The 25,528-nt window shown below is 30.3% G+C and overlaps 1 protein-coding gene across 4 annotated transcripts in view; it reads right to left on the reverse strand.

Annotated features, from left to right (window-relative positions):
* Window positions 1-244: 244 nt before the first annotated feature.
* The window catches only part of LOC113550608 (rap guanine nucleotide exchange factor 2), a 65,862-nt gene continuing 40,578 nt past the window's right edge, over window positions 245-25,528 (reverse strand). For 2 of the 4 annotated variants that reach the window (XM_026952549.1, XM_026952550.1), the window contains 15 exons: window positions 15,985-16,060; window positions 5,011-5,112; window positions 4,182-4,910; window positions 3,637-4,062; window positions 3,413-3,572; window positions 2,724-3,348; window positions 2,402-2,636; window positions 2,248-2,347; window positions 1,947-2,158; window positions 1,562-1,879; window positions 1,259-1,481; window positions 895-1,182; window positions 696-827; window positions 415-624; window positions 245-349 (listed from right to left, as the gene is read on the reverse strand). In XM_026952549.1, the coding sequence (XP_026808350.1) occupies window positions 318-349; window positions 415-624; window positions 696-827; window positions 895-1,182; window positions 1,259-1,481; window positions 1,562-1,879; window positions 1,947-2,158; window positions 2,248-2,347; window positions 2,402-2,636; window positions 2,724-3,348; window positions 3,413-3,572; window positions 3,637-4,062; window positions 4,182-4,910; window positions 5,011-5,112; window positions 15,985-16,060 (3,868 nt within the window). In that variant the 3' untranslated portion in view covers window positions 245-317. Of the gene's footprint in view, window positions 350-414; window positions 625-695; window positions 838-894; window positions 1,183-1,258; window positions 1,482-1,561; window positions 1,880-1,946; window positions 2,159-2,247; window positions 2,348-2,401; window positions 2,637-2,723; window positions 3,349-3,412; window positions 3,573-3,636; window positions 4,063-4,181; window positions 4,911-5,010; window positions 5,113-15,984; window positions 16,061-22,194; window positions 23,184-25,528 lie in introns of those variants that run through there. The other 2 variants (XR_003405032.1, XM_026952547.1) reach the window with 2 other exon arrangements.

A 25,528-nucleotide genomic window follows, 5' to 3' on the forward strand; every position in this document is an offset into this window, starting at 1 on the left:
TACATAAAAAAATAAAATAAAAACGATAACTAGATCAGTATTTATTTTTAACATATTTGTTATTCAGCGCGAATTAAAATTGAAAAATTGGTAGAAAAGATAAAAAGAAAATTAGGTACTAAGTTTTTTGGAAGAACCTTAAAAATTTTTTAACCTTACACTGTTACATTGGATGTATCTTGATATATATAATACATTCAAATTATTCATTTGTACTTATAAATTAATGGAAATAATATTTTTAAAATGTTTACAAGCAATTTTTGTTTTGATATGTTCATGGCCATTTTTTTTTTACATCATGGGTAGTTGACTAGTCATACAGCAGACACTTGAGCATCTTCATCATCTAAACAATTTTTATCAAAAATTAATAAAAAAAAAAAAAAAATATATAAGTTTATTCATATTTACCATCATCATCATCACCATCATCTCGTAGATAGTATGTTGATGTGACACCTTCATGTGAATGTGCTCTACCTAAACGGTGCATCCTAGCTGCCATTTGGGCGACACTTGTGTTATAAGCTGGTGGTGGTCTTGTCCGCACACAGTTGGTCGATGATCCCATCATCTGCATGTTTGACGAATAAATAGGACGGTTTCCAATCTGATAACTCGCTAATAATTATAAAAATAATTGGCTTAAGTAAAATAGTAAACACAAAATAATTTAACAAATAAATTGGTACCTGGAGGTTGTAGTACTGAATGTCTCCTCAAATGGAGTGGTGGTGGAGGAGATGTTCCCGGGGGCATGCATACATCTGTTGATCCGCTCGTTTGAGTCGAGTGTCCTGAATCGCTGGACGTCACTGAACCCGCTAGGACAAACTTTAAATGAGTATACACTTGTGTACTAATTTTAATAGATTATATAAATTTACTTACTAGATGTCACAGTCTTTCTTAATGACAGGTTTGATAAACTAGTAACACTACTGCTTTCAGCATTCAGATCAACGGATGATAAGAGTAATGGTGGAGGTGGGTTTAGAGGGGTAGTATCTGAATGAGAACGTTCATGAGATGTTGCTGGAACACTAGGTGGTTGGTGGACATTGCGACGAGTTGGTGGACCTGGAGAAGGTGCCATATGATACCTGGGTTGATGTAGTCTGGTTTTGCTTGGCTCACTCAACGACAATAACTTTTTTACAGCTTGTGGTGAAGCAGAACCTAATAGTTACATTTGGATATAAAAACATAAATAAATAAATATAATATAATCAGTTATAATTATTACAATGATTACCAAATTTAGGACCAGTATTCTTCAAGCCTTCACTGGCACTACTAGCACTGCTAGCTGTTGAAAGAGTAGGTGATGGATGACGTTTTCTTATTGGCCCAGATCCCATTATAGATCCACCAGTACTAGAACCTTCGCAACTCATTGATAGTTCATGTAATTTTTCTTCATCAGTGAGTACTTTCATTTTTGCCAAATAAGCCTTAACTCTTCTTACCATTTGGGCCTGAAATAATTTTAAAAGAAAAATGTTTAGTTTTGTTCAGCAAAAACTTTAATATATTATATTAATATTAATATACATACTTCTTCGAACATCTTTTTTGGATTTGGGGCTGCAGTTGATTTTTTTCTTCTTTTAAAAGTGGCAGCACCTCCCTGATGAGCACTTCCACTTACACCTGTAGTAAGTTGATTCAATGCTACCATTGCATTAGATGTAGGTTGTCCACCAAGTTCTAACATTGTAAGTAAGTCATAAGGTGATGAGCACATGTTTGTTAGATTTCTAACTTCTTTGGCAATCATTCTTAACTTTTCAAAATTAATCAAACTTTCTACATGTGTATCATTACCAAGATGAATAAATGTTAAATCTTTCTTAACTACTGGATAAAATGGAATCTAAAATTTTTTAGAAATTAGTACCTTTATCAAAAATTTTTCATTTTTAAAATCAGATTTAACTTACAATTGGAGGTTGAGATTGTTCGTTGCTGACTAGTTGACGATATTTACTCATGTTCCGTGAAGGATCCATTAAATCTTGAAGATCACTAAATAATCTTTGATATTTTGTGGGTAGTTTTTCCCACGATTGGCGTAAACGGCTAACAGCTCCATGTCCAAGTCCAGAAATTATGGCAAACATAGAATTAAAATTTTTACATTCCTTACATTGACCTGTATATAAATAAAATTTCATATTCAATAAATAAAAATTAAAAGAGTAAATAATTAAATAATTTATTTAATTTATTTTTTCAACGTACGTGCAACTTTTATAAATTGTTTGATCATTTTTGACCTTCTAATAAGGTTGTGTTCAGAGCAAATTTCCGTTACAACCCAAAACATTTCTGTATTTACCAACTAAAAAATTCAAACATTTAATAAATTATATTTAAAAAAAAATAAAAAGCATACTTCAGCAAATTTAGATAGCATTGGTGTTCCATAACGACTGTCTAATTGAAATAAGTCATCAACATATTCTGTTGCTTCAATTTGCCTGAATATGGAAAAGTCTTGTAGTGTTAGTTGTACTGCCACTTCAACAGCATTTAATTGTAAAAAATGTACATGACTTTCTCTTATTAAATCAGCTGCAAGTTCATCTCCAACTAATGTTTCAGTATTACTGACATTTTTTAAGTAATATCTAAAAAAAACAAATGAACAACAATTAAATGAAAATTTAAAAATTAAAAAAATAAATAAAATACACAAGTTTAGGTTTAAGACTGACCTACTACTAAGCCCAATTCGTTCTGCTAAATTTTGTAGTTGGTCTGGCAACCTTCTCTGTTTAATTATACCCCCTTCTGACACTGAGACTTCACATAAAGAATAAAGTGAACTCGGTTCTATGCTTCCGAATTCTTGTAATGCAAGCATGACTACTTCATGAGCTGTAGTTTCTTTATGCACCAATAGGTATTTGCAAGTCTGATCAGGTTTATAAACTTTTAATACGTGCTCTGGATAATCCGCTGCTACCCTTGTATCGTCCAGATATGATATTGAGGTCAAGTCCGGGTGGCTATGTGACTGTTTAAAATTTGAGCTAGAGTCAGATTTAGCCGACACGGAACTGTCATCACACACGTCACCAATAATATTTTTTGGTAAAATATTCATTTTCATCAGAGCCCGCTGAAGACGTTTTTTGGGGCCGAGAGTCATAAAACCTCCGCCACTTGATGTGTTGGATGCATTTGTTTTAATGGGTTGCTGGATAGGTGGAGGAAGATGAGCAGTGAGCAACGGCCGTGCTCGCGGGTCGTCTTGAAGACGAGCGATTTCCACAGACTGTTTTTGTCGACCTCTTGGTCGGGGTGAGTTGTCAGGAGTTGCAAGCATTTCTTTGAAAACTGTTAAACCATATACAATTATTAAAATTAACAATATTTTTAAAAATTAATTAAAAATATTTACCTAAAAGATTTGACTTGACAGTAATACTCAAATGCGTAGTTCCTCGGAGGATCTCTAAAGCACGCGTATGGGTTACATGTTCAAAGCTTTGTCCATTAACTTCTAAAATTTGGTCACCTCGTTTAAGACCAACCTCTTCGGCTTTCGATTTTTTATCGACCTTTAATTATTAAAATACATAGTTAAATTATAATCGTATAATTAATTTTGAAGAAAATACATACTTTTGAAATAAATATTCCGAATCCTCTCTCATATCCTCCCAAAATGGAAAAATGTAGCACCTGATCCCTAGAGGGTCTAGCTAGAGTAACGCACCTAGTTCTCGCCTTTGCAGCACAAGCAATGTTTAACAATCTCAATTGTCCACCCATTTTATTCTCTTCTAAGCAAGCTTCAAACTTTTCTACAAAGTCCATCATCACTGGATCCATTTCGAAATCAGTAAAATGGTTGTTGACCCATAGTAGTACCACTCTAGTAACACGGTCCCTCGCAGATGGTTCATTAAACCAATTTAGCAATTGGTTGGCAACTTCCATTGAGTTTTTAATAAAAGTCCGGTGTGTTAAAAGAAAATCTTCCACATAAGTGGGATCTATAACTGAATTTTCTTCGATCAGTTGAAGCATCAGTCTCTCCGGTGTTCCCTACACAATCATAATGCACATGAGTAAGATAACAATAGTAATGCGATAATATGATGATGATTGACAATAATAACATATATTATCTATATATATACATGACAAAGTCGCATTGAACTTACCCTAATGACTACGTGACCCCGTCTTCCAGCTTCTAGCGTACCCCTTTGTTCGGTAACCATAACCAATTTTCCTCCGTCGTCTTCATGCCTTTTTGTGTTCTCCTCACCCTGATGGAGTATCCTGTAGTAGTCCGTCTGCGTGATGCAAACGAACTGACAATCGTCGCACTTTGTTCTCATCACGCCCCGATGGTACAGTCGTTCCATGGTAGGCACTATGCCAAAGCTGTCGCCCATATGCAGCTGATCGGGAACGCCATCAGCGTGCTCGACCTCGACGTGGCCATTGATCAGCACGCTCCACGAGTCTAGCTCTTCACCATCGTTCATTACTACTGTGCCGGCCTTTTCGACGACTGCGAACACCATGACACTGCACAGCGCCCGGCGTACGGCCAGCGTCATGTTGGTGAACGCCTTCAAGTGCTGGGTAAACTCGAGCAGCACCTCGACGTCGTCCTCGGCCCGCTCCGAGGGGTCCTTCTCCAGGCACTCTCGGACAGTGTCTCGGACGGTCAAGCTTTCGCTGCTATCGCCCAGGTCGTCTTCATCGGAGTCGACGATCGACTCGACAAGGCCCGACAAGTCAACCTCGTCTGCCTCCACTGAGACGCTCCCCGAATGCACGCTGGTCATGGTGTCGCTGCCCGAATACGCCGAACTGGTATCCGAGCTATGTGAGCTCCGATTGCTTTTTTGGTACAGTTCAGGCCGGATCGCAGCAATGTACTATTTTACCATATCACACAAAACACGGTCACCATAAATAATAAGATTTTTGTATTTTATTTTTAATGATTAATCTAATAACAATATTTTTAACACTTACGCTGTCGTCGAATACGAGGTTGATCGCCCCACCACGTTCCATGCCGGTGTGCCGGGGAATATTCAACGAGCGCAGACCGCTTTGAGAGTCCGCATAATCCATCTGAAATCATTAATATGTATACGTTATATTTCGGTACGGAACATACTAAAATATTAAAATACAAATTTGCAGTGTTGAATACAATAAGGAATAGCAGATTGCAATATTTATTTGTAAAAGAATAATATAATATGAAAAATGATTTATAAATTATATATATATTATACATATCAATTATCAAATAATAACTCAAGCACTTGAAAATAATTTTTTTTTTAATTTGATTAAACGATAATTTATAACGTAACTTGGTTATAAAAAAAAAATATTTTTCTTAAAGAATGTTATAGTTTATAAACAAAATCTATACGTAGGTTTGATTTTTTTTCTTGAAAAAATCTAATAACAATATCAGACAATAGACTGTAATAAATATTCATGTCTGGTTTAAAAGGTTTTGAAGTTCCCATAAAAATATTTAAATTTGTGTCAACGTCGATGAATAGTTTAAAAAAAATATCTATATGTTCGTGGAATTAATATAATTAAAAATGAATTAATAATTACTGATTGGAATATATAGTTCTCAAAATAAAATAACATTGGGATTTCTGTATAATGTTATGTTATAGTCTTTAGGAACACTTGTAAATAAAAATGTTCTTAGAAAGTAATATTTGATGAAAATTGGGTTTTATTTTATATATTTCCAGACGTGAGTTTTAGAATATTATAATATATTTGTTCTTTTTTAATAACAAAAAAAAAAACTTATATTATTATTATTAGCATATATTATTGTTTTTGTCGCGTTAACATTATATGTAGTTGTATAATATGGGAAATTTCGAAATGTAAAATAAAATAAAATGAGGCACAACCGGTTCAACAAGGACAAAGATATTCTAGCACATAATTCGTATAAATACGGCCACCCATATCCGTTAGGTTTATATGCACCTACTAACGCCCAGTATTTTACAAACGTGCAGTTTTTTCAATTAGCCAGTTGGTTGTAGTATGAAATTATAAAACATTTTACTCCTAAATACATTTACCTTTTATAATGATATTGAAAACTATATAAATATATTATAAACCATCAATAGTAAAATATTCTCTTTTAAATTAACCACCACAAGACGCTTTATTAAAAACACATTTGTACAACAGCGAATATTTAATTAACGTCACGACCCTTAAATCTCTCGACTAAGGAGTGAAATTATGGGCACAGCGCGGAAATTTAAACCTCCTAGTAATTGTCTGTCTAGGGTTCCTTTTTTCAACAATGTAATATTGACACGCAACTGTAAATAATAATTAAATAGATAATCTCAAAGAACACCAAAATGCATAACATAATTATATTATATATATTATTATAATTTATTCTTGATAAAGTTTTAAGTTATAACGAATCCCAATGTTATATTATAAGGTATAAGTACGATGTTTATACATATTTTTTTCTAGTAAAACTAAAATTATGCTGTTTACATACACTTAAAAATGGTAGGGAAAAATAAGGAAGTATAATAATTATAACAAAACAATATGAAACAAGTAAATATAATTTTCTAATAACCTTCAATCATAATTGAATATCTATTTCTTTACTTGACCTCATTTGACCCGAATTCTATGCCGTAATATTTTTCCGGTACATAAAAACCAATGAGATAAAACACTATTATAGTGTGAAAAAAAAATAAATGGAAATTTTTGCAACGAGATGGATTTTTAAACTATAACAATGGTAGTCTACGAATGTTTATATTATAATATAATGGTAAATACTAAATACCTAATAGGGTATACATATATCGGTGATAAAAATTCTGAAAATATTTATTTCTACTTATTAAATATTGGTAGGTACCGTACAAGAAGGTTTATTTTTTTTTAAATTATGTAGTTAAGTACACGCGTAGCGTGACTTATGTAAAGTTAAATATGGTTTTATAAATATTAAAAATAAATGTCACTTAAGCTACAGTGAAAAATTTAATTATTCAAATATATAATAATTAAAGAGGAATATAATACTATAATAGTATAATATATATTAGTCAGTTCCGCCCTACACACTATTATATACTATATATTGCTCACGTAGGTGTAAACGCTAAGGGATAATTATTTACGCTCCTTGTGTTCAAGCCCGCGCACGACTTTGCTAACTACCTACGTATTTGCAGTACTGAAATACTGCATTTCGTTATAAAATAAATAATTTAATATTTTATTTTTTAAAACAATAGTTTAAATGAATAATAATTATTTAAAAATTAAAGAAGAATATTTGTTCAATTGTTCAGTTTATTGAAACTGAAAAAAATCAAATACATGTATTTATATTATGTACAATAAGTAAAAGAAAAAATCGTTCCAATTCTTTACAGTCCGTAATAAATTAAAAAAAAATCAATGTTAATAGAAAATAAAACAACTGGAGGGAAACCGTTAGAAGTTAATTAGCTAACTAAAAAAAAAAATGTTTATACATAATATACAACAGTACGCCTATTGTAATATATATTTTGAATTTCTTAATAAAACTGAGCATTCTAAAGTTATTTCCATTGTTTCATCAAACTTGTAATATCTATCTTTAAAATAAAAATTATTTTTGATAGCATTTATTTATTCAATTGAAGTAGTAACTATTAGGTATTTATATTCTAGGTTCAGACTTCAGAATGATCTTTATGTTTATTACCAATGTTATATACACAAATATGATTCATTTATTACGTTTATCATTTGATGTTGAGAGTCGTGACTCGTGTTGACGAATTATGATGGAAACTATTACTATTATACCTTATTACCTATTACTAACATCATGAATCACAAATAAATTCGTATCTATATCATTTATATGTATTCATTATATATGGTGATTCATATGTCATGCTCACCCACATATTTTCTTTTAAAATACATAAAATTTTGAGTTTTTGAATTCTTGAAATTATTTTTATTACATGAGAAGTATCCTGCGGCAATATAAACTTCATTTTTCGAAAATGAATATCCACTTTTTTTAATGTAAATTATTTAGTGGATTATTTTTTTCAAATATTGATATACCTACTTAATACAAAATTCGAACGACTTGTTTCTCATTAATTAATATGTTTATGCTTAGTAGTAATAGTAATAAAATAGTTCTTAAAAATTGCTTTACAAATATTAAAATGTAAATAGTTATAAATATTATTTACTATAATTTTTAAATTATCAAAGCCTCCATCTCTTTTTTGTGTACTTCTTTTATACACTTAAATAACTCCAGAAAATGCATGTTTAGATTTCAAGTACGTCAACATTTTTATTAAAATTATTCACTAAATAAATTACAGTTAAAAATGATGAGGGGGAGTTTGTATTTCTCCAAGGACACTCTTAAGTATAAAAAATCTAAAAAATTTAAAACTATGGTCAAATTATATAAAAATCAAACAAATTACTGCATTACTCAAGAAAAAATGGGGGTGAATAGCCCTATACATAATGATTTGTTAATATTACTGATCTGGTACATCATCTATGATGAAATTATAATTGAATATTTAGATTTTCCATTTATGATACTAAAATAGCAAAATTGTTGGTTTGAATTTGGAAAATTAGAAAATATCCTTCGTTAATATGGCGCCAGTAGCGATATATGAATAATAATATACAAAAACCTAAATATGTATAATAATATAGTTTCTTCCTTTTAATCTTTAAATATTATTCGGAACTAAAAAAAAAAAAATTTCATCATTTATAATAAATAAAACATTTCGATTGGTAAAAGTTCATATTAATACCTATTGACTATTACCAACTAATAAAAATTTAAGTAAAGACGCTTCAATACTGATTTTAATTATTTATGTCTTTAATAAAATTATATTTTTATTTTATTTATTTCAAAAATACTTTATAATAACAAATAGCTTTACTTTTAGACAAGTAACAAAACTAAGAATGTTACAGTAATTTATCAAACAAATTAAAGGTTACAAGGACGTATTATACCTAATTAGTTCATTCATATTTTCTTAGAATTACGATACTAATGTTTACTACTTAATCAAATCCTATTTATGAAATAAAATGACTAAATTTTAATGAATAAGTTTAAATAACCAAAATGTATAAAATGTTTTATAATAAATAATAATATATAAAATAATAGCAATTAAATAATAATAATTATACATTAACATCACAATATATAATTATCAAAACTAGACTTTAAGTGTATTAATTTGAAATCAATTTTTAATAACAACGAATAATTTATATCTGAAACAATAAAGAAAATTTAACAAAGAATAGTAATTTTATGCATAACCTGGGAGTTTGTAAAAATTTTCTACAAAAATTTAATTAATGATATGATTTAAAATTTAAAAAACATATGTACTTATAATACTACACTTTAATACGTTGATATATATCTGGATGATGAAATAGATAATGCAAAATAAATTAACGAATTGTAGGTTGTTAAATTAAAATCTAACTAAACTTACAAATTTTTTTGAAAATTTTAAAAGGTTAAATCAATAGATTATAATATCACTTACTTTTAATTTTATAAAATATTATAGTTAAATAATATATTACATTATTATCTATAACACGTATATATCATATATATATTTATTATAATGTATACATTTTTAATTAAAAAAGTATTATTACATTGTCTGCTAATAAAATTTTTACAATGATGTGCTATATAATACTATGTTATAAACTCAGAATTGGTTAATTGGTTAGTTACCTACTCTTATATTTCGTATTCTAATGGCGGAGGAAAATGCATAGTATTGCACATAAAACTATGTTTAATTCATAAACGATATCGAATGACCTATATATTATTCTTTAAGCATGGAACGACAATACCCGTTTTTATATAGGTACATCATATATATACATTTAAGAGTCGTTGAAGGAAAAAGAATCCCTTGCACAGTTATATAGTTGAATACATTTTCATGGCGGTGACGGCTGTCTTATAAAAATACACAGGTATTTTCGACGATTAACGATTACAAAACGAGTACTCTCAACATAATATGATGACGTGATGTGCATAATATATACACACACACACACACGATATAATGTATATATAGTTTGAAAATGTGTAAAATATATATTTTTAATAATAAAGTGTAAATGGTTGAACAACTTGGAGGATTGGGAACGACAATTACTAGGGCTCCCAATATTAACTAACTTGAGGCTGATTTGGCCGAACTAATTAAGGCTTATTTCCGTGTTTGATTTCAAATTTCTAAACAAATATCATAATATTTTGATATATATATTTTTTTTTACGAAATACGGTCTATATTATTAATAATAAGTTTAAATTATAGAAGGCACGTATAATGTAGAAAAAATATATATACAAATAAGCATTATTGTATACAGCATTATTATCTAGTACCTACTATTTGGAATCGGTATAATGTGTTATCAAACAATATTATTGTATAAACAATAAATAACGTAAATGATATATTGCTAAAAAAAATGTGCGGTTATAAACCATCTAAGCCTTTTTCATAATTTTCTTTATTAAGTGTCACTAAATGTCCTAAAGTCATCTAAAGCCGTGGTGTTAGCTCTGCATTACTACAAATTAATAGTGGTAATTGTATTAATATATATTATGCAGTATTATTCTAAATCATCATATTATATTATAGAATAAATATCATATTTTGGTGTGTAATAACACTCTGGACAGATAGAAAGGAAATAAGAAAATCGCATGAAAAAGGGAAATATAAAAAAATAATATTTTTATATTATAAGCAACGCCTCATAAATACTCACGTTTATATATAATAATAATATAAACGAAAATATAATATACGAAAACTAATAAAAGAACGGAATGAAAACGTAGTCTCTCGTTGTTATAATAATATTTATATTTTTTCCATAATATAAACCCGGAAAACCAACGCGCTATATGTTAGGGTATATATACATTATACATAATATAATAGTAAAATATATATTATTATATATGACGTGGTTCAGCCCTGTTGCGCGCCCGCCACTGTTACACATACATACGTCGATAATAATAATAATAATAGTGTATAAGGAGGGAAGAAAAATAGGCACACATACTCGGCACTACATACACACAAAAGGAGTCAATCATATGCCCCCGTACACACGAGAGGTTTGGAGGGACCGAAAAACGACGGAGGTGTACTACCGCCTCCATCGCCAAAGAAGTTAGGATGGTGGCAGTGTTGTAAGTATACAAGTGGTGGTGGCAAATACGCTGGACGGCAGGGAGGTATGACGCGCGGTGGAAAGGCGGTGGCGGGTACGATGCGTGGGTGTCCGTCGCTACCGCCGACTGCCGGCGGCGGTGCTTTCGGATCAATATTGCGCTTAACCTTCTCGTTTTTTTCGGTGTTTTCTTTTTCTCATTATTTTTATTTTTTAAATTTTATGTATTTTGAGGTGGTGAAGTGAGGTGGGTTTCAGATACTGTTTGCTTCGACACGACGTTTTAATCTCTTAAAAAGTTCTCCTGTCGATGACGACGATATAATTATACAAGTCTCTCAGTAGCAGGCTTCTCTCTCTCACTCTGTCACTGTTTCAACTTATAAACTACTTATACAACACGTCCTAACTCTTTATATTGATGTGGTCCTAGATGGCATCAGTTTATGAACAACGAAGGAAGTAACCGGTTGACTACTTGTGAGCTCAGTCCTCGACGGAAAACTTCCCTGATGGTACATCAGAAAATTATTGTCTCGATAAGGTACACCTATTGTAATAATTCATAATATTATGTAACGCTGGGTCATTTTCATGATTTAATGCGATCGATTTATTCCCTAGTGTTACACACATATACGTCAGTTTATATATATTACGATTGTTAGGGACCAGATAGTGCAGTTACCTATATAAATTTATGTGTACACAATACATATAACACATGTCTTATTATAATGAATAATTATCAGAGAGGGGGAAATTGTGTTTCTTCTACAAAACCACTGCACTAAGGTATTCTGGTTAAATATATCTTACAGTTGTAATTGTTGTAAGCAAAAAAAAAAAATGATTGGAGAAGCATAGACGCCATTAGAACTAAATTATTATATATTTATTTTATATTTTCGGGAAGGGTAGGTGATGGAGAGAGATGTTATAGCTTTCGTGTTTTTTCTTTATAAAGGTAAGAAATCGTATAAACATTTTCTTTACGGCCTACGCCCCTATACTGAATTAATAAAAATAGCAAGTGGCTTTTATAAGTTACAATTTATAAGTATTATAATTTTATAACAAATATATAAATGTATAAATACCCAATACCCATTGTATATATATATTTTAATCAATACATTTTAATTTTATTTTAGTACAAATTTTCAGTCTTCTATAAAGCTTAAACCAGGTATATTTCCAATACATAGTTTGTAACATGGTATTGATAAATTGACAACATCTAATTAAATATTGATAAATAGTCTTGCAGAATAATAATCATTCTTAGCAAATGTTTTGCTTCATTGAACAATACATTTTTCATGACTTATTAACCAATATATATTTAGGGATGAAATATATTAAGGAGGTTAGGGCTAAGCCTATGTAGAGGCCATGCGTGGATGTCATATATTATTATAATTTAGTTTGAGTCTGTGTCATTTGGTGGGTCACCATGCTATTCTATATATAGTATGTAGCGCTCTATCGCGAGTAGTTTGTGTTCTTCGAAGAAGTTCGCGTGTTATTATAGCCTTTTTTGTAGAATTTTTTACTTGCACACGTCGTAATATGATATACACACATTTCAATTCAATACACGGCATTATATTACACGTAGGTGGTACATAATATCATAATATAATATGAGGTCGGTGCGCGATAACACTTTATCAAATATAATATAATATAGTTAAAGTATAATCATATACGAAAAAAAGACGCTACGTAAGTTACATTATGTTATTATTATTTATTATCACGGTGTGAAGTTTAAGTTTGAGATATAACATCGTAATCCTAAAGTACTACACTGAGTAGTGAGTAGGTACCTACTAACTATTCGTAAATATCAGAGTGAAATGTTGACGCGTAACGACGTCATCGACGTATTTGAGGGACCCGCGAACAATTTTTTATTGTCCTTTTATACTAATATCAATTTAACAAGAAATCTGAACAGCTGTGATGCATACAAACGACTGATGTGAAGAATGTGTAAGTACGCTGTTGCTTGGTGTCAGTAATAACTAATAAGTAATAACATCTACTAATAACAAATATGGTTTCACTGCGTACAATATATATAAGTACCCGCATGTACGCACGTAAAACTGTACTAACAATAATCACAGAAATCGGTAAATGGTAATTGATTGAATTTTTAATTAAAATACATAAACTAAATTAAATTCGAAGGATAAAAGGCCAAGGAATTGGCCATATAGAAACTACATGTAGCATCGTGTTTCAATATAATAAAATGGTGGCTGGCTTGTTATTTGGATTGCAATGGTATGTTTACAGTTTTATTATTTTACATCAAATTGGATGTATGTATGCGATTTCAATTATTTCATAGGTAGTTTTTTTTATAAAAATATATGTATTTAAAACATCGACACGTGTATGGAAACTTAATGACAAAGTAAGTTATTTTCTATGTTCACTTTCAAATATATAATAACATATACACACAAAATATTCGAGTTTAGAAATACCTAATGAGTAAAATTAAAATTATGTTTTATGAGTTATTTCAATAAAAAATACTTAATATTATGACTTGGACTAGTGTTTAAAAATTATAGTCATTATACTATTTAAGAATTTATAATTTATAATGGTAATAAAATTACAGATCAGTGATTTTAAGTTCAAAATGTTTTGACGTTTAGAATTATTACTTAGATCAGTAAAACCAAAACAATTATGTACAATGATAATTTTTGAATAAACAAAGCAACTAATTGAATAATCACTTACAAGTATAAAACGAAACAAAATACCGAGTTAAATAATATCAAAAATGTTTAAGTAATCGCATGAATTAGTACAGCTGAATCAGAGAAATAAATACAAAAAAAAAAACTACCTACCTACTTGAAACATATTATGAGTTTTTAATTATAAGCATTTAATTAATTTCAGAAATAATTTAATATTTAAACATAGAGATAAATATCATTATTTTAATTTATATAATAATATTAAGTAAGGTGAAATAAATTATTTGTAGAAATTAAAATAAAATATAAAAGATTGTACTTAAAAGAATACTTAAATATTAATAAAGTCGAAGTTTTTAAGTGTACCTACCTACTGTGTAAATATTGATAAATGTCCATGAACAAAATTTAAATTTCAAAAACCATTATTTTATTCAAAATTGTGATTAACTTTTGAACTTAAAGTTTAGGGGAAAGTTCTTATCTTAAAATACTTATAAATTATTTCTGTGATATTAAGTAGTATAGACAAGAATACATTTTAATTTTTTAATCATAACAAAGTTTGAGATTAAATTTAGATAAATTAATTATAATCTATTAAGTATATATGCGTATTATAGTATATTCGAATATTCTCACATACGATATACTATTTTAATACAATTTAAAAAAGACAAAATAAAAATTATTGTCATGTACATTTTTATGAAATAAAATATAGTATAATATCAACATTATGAGTTTTTATTTTTTATTTATAAGTATAGTTGTTAATTTGCATTAATTTGAGCTTCTATTACAAAATGTATACTTCCTACAAATAGACATAAAGTCGTCAATATTCATCGAATCGATTGTTATATTTATATTATATTTTAATATCTATCAAAAATTCGTAGTTATGGTCTAAAAATAAAAATGTATACACTATATATTATTATACACGTGCATATAATGTAATAAAATGAAACAATTATTTTTAAGTCATAAAAAGACTGCTGATTGAGTATTAAGTTGACTAATAAATTATACATAAAAAAGACGGGAAATAGTTAACTCATTTCATACGAAAAATAATTCTGAGCGAAAACATGCTGTCTTTTGGCCTGTATTACAAAGTATATCGTATGATATATTTATATTGTTATAATATCAACTATACCTATTATAGTAATTTAAATTTTACTATTAGTTATACGGTATAAGTACTAAATAGGATCAAGAATGAATATTTTTTAAACTTCATTGCGTTTATTAAAATATAAAGTAATAGGTATACGTAGAAGTTTCAAGTCTCAACGAATATTTTTGAACAACAAAATTACTAAAATCACAATTCATCGTTTAAATATTTATTTTCGTCCAAATTTGAATTTCTAATGTTTTTAAAAAAAATTGTGCTTATAATTTTTTTTTAGATTTTTGGCTTTGGCTTTAGTATAAACTTTTTATGAAAAACCTTGTATATATTTAAAAGCCTTAGCTATAAAATTTGAATATTTTATACATTTTTAACTACAAAATCATATTATTTATCCATCGGTTACTGCTGTAGGTACATACTATTATGTATATTAAGTATATTGTTAGATACTTACTGTATATATGTGCAAAATAACTAAAAAACATAGACAAACATAAACGTTTGTATATTTTGATATATAGAAGCATATGCGTTTATAAATCATTATTCGATAAAAATACTATTTTTGTTTAATCATACACAGATTGAAGCTAATGGTTTGGCTTGCGGTGAAATATATTTTTATATACTTAACTCTGCATACAATTAGAACGAAATGAGTATATCAACTAACCACCAACACCGTTAATAATAATATGATATAGGTTATTTAGACGATCGTAAAAAAAATGGATAAAAAACATAGAGGTCGATTCTAACTAATAATAACGAAAAAACATTACTTACCACCAGCATCTCTGATGGTTCCAACACGAAACATTCGTTGGGTCGTCTAGCGTTGCTTCCGGTTCGTTTTCCAAAACTATAACATAAAATATCACTATATTAAAAAAATGCCTTTTCAAAATTTGGTACAGTTAAAAACGATGAGGACACACACACAGCAGCGGACGGTTATTAGTTATTAATAATTCTTCCTTGATAAAAGCCTATATTGTAGTATAATATTATTTACAATTAGCTACGGCAACTAATATATCTTACGCTATGTACATATATAATGTAATAAATAATAGCAATAATATTATACGGTGTAATTATACATGATGTATTTAGAATTTCTACAAACAGCCTTCTCTCACATATGCTATTTTATACACTCGTTGGAAACCGAGTTAAATACACACATTATGTATGTATATTGTATATACGATACACCTAAAATGCAAAAGCGGAAAAGAATGGGACGTAGCTAAATCGCACATGTCGTAGGTTACGAGCACCCAATTCGACGGGGATTTCAACTCAATTATGTATATATATACATACACATACGTCGGCACCGGTGGTGAGAGAGGTTGAACGACTGGTGGTCTTGTGTGTGTTAGGGATTGAAATGCAACACGGTCACGCTGCTAACTTTTCGGGTCACGGGTAAAAGGATCGACCCTCTTTTGCGCCCCAAAGACAGTCGGCCTCTCTCACAATATATAGGGTATGACAAAACTAATAGAACAACAACAAAATATGTAATTTACTATGTAGTAACTTTTGTTCCTTTTAATATACAATATTATTTTAAGTAAATGATTAAAAATAATCATAATAACAATACATTATTTTTAAAATAATAATTAGAATAAAAATGTATACAAAAAGTTAGTTAATAACATCTGTCCGTTTTATCTGTTACATAATATATAGTATAAAGTGTTAGATTATTTTATAAAATATAAAATTATGAAATAATTCATAAGATATTTCAAATTATATTTTTTTTAGCCTTTTTAGCATTAGATACAATAATTTTAATTTAATTTTTTTTTCTATAATGCAATGACTAATGAATAATAATAATTTTCAAAATTAACAATAGAAAAATTCAAACATGGTTAATGTGTTTTATGTAACTATAAACAATAAATGTTAACTACAGACCTACAAATATAAGTTATATCACACAACTTAATAAATTCGTATCAATCATAAATGATCATATAATAAATAAATATTAGAAAATATATAATATATTAATTATCAATATCATTATTCATTAGTAAGAAGATCTATCTAATTAAAAATATGAATTATGATTAATAATATTCAAATATTCAAAATTAATTTAAACAATTGCCTTATAATTTAGAAAATAATTTAATATACATTTAAATAAATTAAAATTTATTAAGCAACATATGTTATTTATAAGTAATAAAATACATATAGTAGTATAATACTTTTATGCTCTGTATTATTAGTTACCTATTACAATTAATTTTAACTGTTGTAAAATATTTTTTATCACGATTTCTATAATTTTTAAATTATCATAACATTGACATCTTTTTAGTAATGGAATGTATATTATTATGGGCTATTATTCTCGGTAATGTTTAATTACTCAAAAACTAAGTATTCGTTAAAATATTATCATTAAGATAACATCAAAATTTTTAATAAAATTATCAATTTAATAAATTAAAGTAAAAAGAGGGTTCTAATTTGAAAAAAAATAAGCTAGTGAGTTACCACGGTCTTAAAAATAAAGTGTTGGAAAATAAAAACTGAATGAATGCATAAACTGACAAGACAACTGGGCATTAGCGGTGTGCTTGCAGGTTAGTAATCACCATGCCTACCTCACACAACAGATATTTTTTCTTTTGCGTATATATCCGCAGTACACGCAGAGAATAGATTGGAATTAGTTGTGTCCTAAAATAAATTTATTATGTAAATTGCGGCCCATTTATTATTTTGTATAAAATTTTCCTTATCACGTTTATTTAACACTGCCACAATATGTGTCTTCGGCATAGTTAATACATACAGGTATTTACCTATTATCCGATGCGGTTTTTTATAATAATAAGAACCAACAGAATATTTTTCGATTTGTGCTGAACGTCACATGAAAACTGACTGAGTGGCGAACGCCAATCATGTGAATAATAGGCTCGTTTTAAATTTACGACAATTAAACATACGAGAGTAGTTTCCGAACTTCAAAACTCATACATTCAACGATAATAACAATAGAGATGAAACTTACAGTTTTTCAATATGTGTGTGTGTGTAATCTAAATACGTGATGGGGTGTTGTTTGGTCGATATCGAAAGCAACGATTTTATTTCACGCGTGTGACACGATTCATTAATCAACAGTCATTTGTATAAATATATATATATAAACGCCCTTCTATACAGTTCTATACATAGATATAATATATGCAGCGGTAAAGAGAAAAACGTACAACTATGTGTTGAAAAACGCACAAAAAAACGAAAAACAAACTGCGTTGTAAACTTAATGAAATAATCTATATATAAATATGAATGCGTGTGTTTATATTCGTGCAGCAATAGCTATCGATTATACGACATGCATATGATCGACATTTATAATTATTTTATATAATATAAACCTATTATTAAAATATAATATGCAGTCTGGCAATGCAGATATTTTCAAAAAAAATATTAAAAAGTAGCCGAAGGGATTTTTTACAGTCATGTTAGATTCATTGCCAGTCTTAACAGTTTATTAATTTGTTCAAAACTATCTTCTTCAGATGGTCTATTAAAATTTAAATTGTAATTCAACTTTGATGTTTAGAAAGTTAAAAAAAAGTGTAGCACTTTTTATTAGAAAAGGGATATTATTACGATAATCTTAACTAGTGATCCAAATTCCAGAATATTTCCTAATATATACCTATGTACATTATTATTTATTAGTATTGACAATAATAGTCTACAATACTATTATACTAAATATAGTAACATTAAATTTATACATCATTTTATCATTTTACCTAATATTTTCATAACTAATTATTATCGATGATAAATTATATATTTCTCATAAAAAGTTAATTTTATATTGTGTCAATAGACATGATTAATATTTAACAATAACAGTCTAAGTCTTTGATATTTTATAATAACAAAGGGTTGTTCAAAATTCATCGCATTGAGTGTAGTTCGTGTTTCTCAAAAGTTTTACATTTTAAATTAGGAATATTGTTATGATGATAACGTGATAGCGTGGTCTAGTGGCACAGTATATTTAAGTACGTAGAGTTGTAAAATTGAGCCTCGATGAGCTCAATCTAGCAACCTCCATATGACACTGACATGGCAACGATTGTTGGGACAATTATGAAGTTCATCGTCTATATTGTCTAGATAAAATGTTTTATTTGTTTAACTGCATCATTTATAAATATACTACTTGAGTTAACTAACTTATAGGTATAGGACAATATTCTTAAAGTTATTATAATATATATGAATAACGCACGTTGTACCACAGTATTTATATTATTTATAATATAGACACTGTATAATGTGTGTATAGTGAATATGTCTGTTACTATAAACATTCTCGAAAATAGATCACTCATCACGAGTAGTAATGACGATTTGATAGATATTTTTTATACAAGACTATACTGTAGTATAGTAGTAAAATGTATTTTAAAGTAGTATAATTAAGTAGATATATTAGGTAAATATATATATATATGTATAGGATTCATGGGGGGAGAGACACAAATGAACGCGTGAATGTTTTTTTTGACACGAATAGTAAAAGTTTTGTATGAACTCAACTTCATAAATGCACGAGAGTATCGGCATAATCATCATATCCAACATTTAATTTTAGATTGTTACTTTCATTATGGTGGTAAGCTGCACTTAATAATTTTACTTTAAGTAATAATATTTACACTTTCGATATACTAAACACCTTTGACTTAGGTGCACGAAAACATTAATATAGTTTCTTTCCTTTTAGTGTTTCAAAATCATTTATTTTTTAAACTAAAGGTTACTTCTCCGAAGTATACATTAACTTACTTTAGATATTACGAGTTATATTGCAGTTATAGCTAACACGCAATAAACAAATAATACAATAGTCAGTACTACCACTATAACTATAAGTTGATTAATGACATAATAACTATGATTTAAATTTCAGAAATCTCCTTGATAATTAACTTGTTGATATGGGATTTAAAAAAATGTTTTATTTACTATAAATACATACCTACAAGAATACTTAAAAATATTTAGTTGTATCATTTACATTTGTAATAAACATAGTTTGACAGATGATATTTTTTTACTTAAGTAATTTATTATTTTAAATAACTATTTTATAGTTTTAGGCAATAATAATACATACTAACGAATTGATACTAATAAAATAAACTTCTAAATAATAAATAAAAATAGTTGGAGTATGTATAAACCAAGAGATTGCAAAATAATTGATAACTATGTTTCCGTTTGTAGATATCGAGTTTATTATAATTTGCTACTCGTTGCTATAATAAAGTGTGTCAATCAAATACAAATATTGATATGCTTTTGTTTTGTAAAACAATTCAAAGCATAAATATTGAATAACATAATTGTTTTTTTTTCAACCATTAAAGATTTTGTGCACACAATTGAATTGAATTAAAAAAATCAAATCTACGGTACAGGTAACTCGTCGGCGTTCTACATTTTTCACCCGAAACGAGAAATAAAAGGTACTAATTTATATTGTTTTGTGTACTCGAACAAACAAATACCGTGAAAACACTTAACAAGTGACAATGTAAAATTAATAACTGTCATACAAATACTACCGACATTTCCCATAACCAAGTAACTATAAGGAACGATTGTGCATATATTGAGGTCGGTACCCATACATTTTTTTCCATTTATACTGTCAAAATATTTTCCTAATACCATCATTATAATATTGTGTACCTAAGCGGTTATTATACTTTATTCACGTTAAATTGGAACTGAAACTTATGCGATACAACCCAATATATACGGATACGTAATATATTTTATTAGAATCCTATTAACATTTTATTCTGTTGTCTAATATTCGCTCAATATATCCAAATAGGGTAGACAGAAGGCGAGCTCCAAATAACGGACCATTTGTGAAATTCCTAAGGACACCATATTATATTATTCGAAATACGGTGGAAATATTTTTTAAACAGGTCAGCGAAAAAAAAATAATTTAAAATCTAGATCAAAATAATATTTATAAAAAGCAAATAATATAATAGCTGTCACGTATATTATATTTTAGATAAAAATGAAACCATACACTTCACTGCGAAATAATATATACTATATTTATGTTTAGATTATATTATAAAAAAATGTACTTATAATATTAAAAATATATATCAATAATAACTAATTATAATTATAAAATATATAAATATTATAAGTATAGATTTATTAAGCACGAGTGGATGACTGATGTCAATCGATAGTACAAAAACATCAATAACCAGATCAGAGTTAAACGCAAACATTCAGGCTTTTAGTTTTATTTAAATCAAACTTTTAGTGTGAACATGAGATAAATTTTGCAAAATCTGAAGAGTACTATGTGTGTGAAATGTAAGTGAGCAGATATTCGATATAGAAAAACTACAAGTTATCATCAGTGGCAGCATAAGCATCATTTATTCGCTTCTATACACACACACAATAAAACTTCTACTATTAGTCATTGACGTTATTGTATTACCCAGCTCTTCCCCGCAATAACAGAATATTTTTTTGGAAAAAAAAGTAAAAACTTGTATCCATTTTTTTATACTATTAATTTGACGGCCTGCGGTAAAGGAAATACAGAATATAATCTAGACACCATGTGTCCATGTATGAAAGTTGAAAGATTTTTGTATATTCCTATAATATGATATAAATTATATCTTTCGATAATGAACTTAAAAACAAAAAAAATCTCTAATCCGTTGTTCAAGGTTTCACACACACCCACAATCACCTGCACAGTTAATTAAAAGTGTGCAAGATTCGTCCTATATATTATTATATTTTGGTCGGTGGTCACACGTTGGTTTCAAAATCAAATAAAAAATCAAATAAATAATATCGCTAGAGTTGGTGCGTTCGCGCTGACTGCTCCGCCGCAAGAGGTTTTACGCGCGTTTTACTGACCAAAACGAGTATCGACGGTGCGGAGACAAATCGACAGCCAGATACGACGATTTCTCCGTCACCGAATCGGCGCGGATCGCTTTGATTCTGGGAACGGTATCTTGGCACACTATCGGCGTGTCGCCCACCATTATGGCGAACGGAATTTTCGAAGAACCAGTGGACTCCGACCTCACGCCGCCGCCACTATTAGCTGCTGCCGTTAACTGTTGTTGGTTGTGGTGAGGGTGAGGTGGAGGTGTTTTCGGCCTTCTGGCCGACCGACGGGGCGAATTCGTCAGGCTGTTTCCCCCACCGATCCCTCCTACTGCGGCACTCTGCTGCCGGCGGTCGTACACTAACAACAGGTTCGGACTCGAATTTTGTTTTTTTGCCGGACATCCGGGGCCGGTCTGCTGGAGCGATTTTGGCGATTGAACGTCGTCGTCGGAAACGGCGGTAGAAGAGGCTCCAGACACACAAGTAGAAAAGGCCCCACCGAGGACTGGCGTGCCTTCAGCTCCTCGCGGTGTTTTGGGCAAGACGGATTGCGCGAATCGGGCACAAGCGCTCTTAGACTCTCGCTGTAGGTTGACCAAGGTTTGCAGGTACGGCAGGTTGTTAGTGGACGACGACGACGGCGAGGCCGGGGTGGCCGTGCCCGCGGACGCGGCGGCATTCGACTTGCGTTCGCGGCTGTTGTGGAACGAATTCCACCGGCGGATGGGTTCCAGGAAGTACTGTCTGGACTTGCGGGAAGCGGGCCGCGAAAGTTCGGGGCTGGACTCGTTTTTCAATATGCCATTTTTGCATTTCGACGACGACGACGGTCTCCGCTTGTCGGCGGCCGTCCCCGGCAATCGCTGCTGCAGCAGCAGCAACTGACGCTGGTCGTCGATGCGCTTCTCAAGCTGCTTGGAGTGTTTTTTCATCGTCGTCGTCGTCGTCGGCACCGGCGTCCAGCGGCAGCATGTGAGTTCGCAGACGACGACCGCGGCGCGCGACGACCCAAACCCGGACGCGGACCGATGCGGACGCCACGCACGATTCACCACTGTCGGGACGACGGTGGCACTGCGCGCACCGGCCGCCGAAACTCATCCCTGGCGACGCGGCGCGCGAGTGGTGGTAGCGGTGGTGTATGTGGCGGGCATGCTCACGCCAGATGGCACGTAGTGCGTCGGTGCCGGTGCGGGCAGGGTCGTTCCCGCCGCCGTATTACCCACCCACGCCAACACCACAAAAGTCGTAGTCGCCGTTTGCCGATTCCCTCGCTCGCTCTCTCGGAGAATTTCGGCGTGCCCCTCCTCCCACCGCCCCCTCACGACCTACCACCGATTACATATTATCATCATCATGCATATGATTTTATATGGAAAAACATTAGCGCTTGGCGAACGCACATATTATGTTATTATTATTGTATACAACGCGTGTACAGGGTGCTTCACCAACCGTTATGCTCTCATTCCCCATTTTTTCCTTTAATGAAGAATTTATTCAAATTACTTACTATTTTAGGAATTTGTAAGTAAATGCACTTCTTAAAAGCCATATTTTATAAAAGTTTTTTTTATGTAATTTAAAGAGCGCCCCGAAGCGACCCAAAATTCGTATTTTTCTAATGAGAATAAATTTGAATAATAACCATTTTTCAATGAAAATTGTTTAGCACATAATTATATAAGCATTTTTATGTATCTAAATCAACATTCAAAAAAGTAGTTTTTGTTATTGAACTTTGTACATACTAAGCTAAGATAATAGCCTTTAAAAAATACAGAATAAATTTAATAAAAAAATATTATTTATAATATAATATTTAAATCATCACAGCTCCCATATCTTTCTAATGTTTTAACATGGACCCAGTTAAATCGCTCAGTTATAACTCATCAATCACTCGTTCAAATATATAAATATATGTTTTTTCAATATTTTCAAAAAATTGATTTGCTTTACAATTCACGGTAAAAATGATCTAATTTAAAAAAAAGTATTTATTTCGCCATGGATCACACTTTAAATTAATGGTATTAGATAATTATAAAGTCCTTAAAAATATTTAAAAATTTAAAAAATCAGAATTTGAATAAACATTTTATTAAAAGGAATAGTGAGTTAGAGCGTCTCTGATGAAGTATTCAGTATAATATAGAGTCGGCAAGCGCGTAGTGATACAGAACGTTTCCAAAACGTTCCATCAATGGAAACCGGAGCTGATAAACCGAGAGCTTAATAATATGAATATGATTATCGTAAATAAAGCAACCAAGTGAATTTGTTTAAAAAACTCAGGCGAGATGCGCGTATTAAGTCGCGCGACGTACAAGAACTGTGTTTCGGCGATACGAATCGATTATATATTATCGACCATATCTCTGTGCCGCGCGATGCAAGCCATGACGAGGAATTCGCGCGAAACGCGGCGACAGAGTTTATCACGCGCGCGACAATTTCATTGACACACATCGTATATTGTAACGGTTAACAATAATAATAATAATATAATAAAACTATATAAATAATACAATATTATAATAACGGAATTACAATTATCAATACAAACCGAGTGCACAATTCGTTCGTGATCTAGTAGGGTTTAGGGTTTTTAAACACTATACGCACGCGCGCGCGATTTATGTAGGGAATATGACCCTTCATCCCCCAGTCGAAATTTTTTTCGGGGCAATTTTATTGTGTTTGCATCTGCCAACCAGTATATAATATACAATACATATATATGTGTGTGTGTGCGTACGTGGAACAAGCCATCATCCCAGTCAACCCATTGAAACCGATAGGGATTTTACGATTATTTGCCACCACGTATACAAAATATCGCCTGGAATCCAGATCGTAAACTCCAAACACTGAAATACTCTTTACATGATATAATAATATTATACAGGGCGATTCACCAAGCGCAGGCTCGCCGCATTTTTTCCTATTATACCGGATTTTCAAAAGTATTTAGATAGATTATTTATACTTTTTAAAGAGTGTCTAATGAAAATTAACTAATAAAAAACAATATTTTCCCAAACTAGAACGATCCATTTTCCGGTGAATTAAACAGATAAAATTTGTTTAATGTTGACGAATCTAAATTCAAATTCAAACGAACAGTTTTTTAATTATTTAACTTTGAGAACTAGGAGTAATTGGTCTACAATCATTATATAATTTTGAAAGATTTGGTGGCTATGATGCTTTAAACACGATAATACATTAATAATTAATCAATATTAATCTAACAACATTTTACAATTTATATAAATTGTTTAAGTATAATAAATATTAGGTTTAATATTCCATATGTTTTACATTTTTTTTTTAAATAAACTATAGAAAT

This window comes from Rhopalosiphum maidis, chromosome 4 (assembly GCF_003676215.2).
Source record: "Rhopalosiphum maidis isolate BTI-1 chromosome 4, ASM367621v3, whole genome shotgun sequence".
NCBI classification, from domain to species: domain Eukaryota; kingdom Metazoa; phylum Arthropoda; class Insecta; order Hemiptera; family Aphididae; genus Rhopalosiphum; species Rhopalosiphum maidis.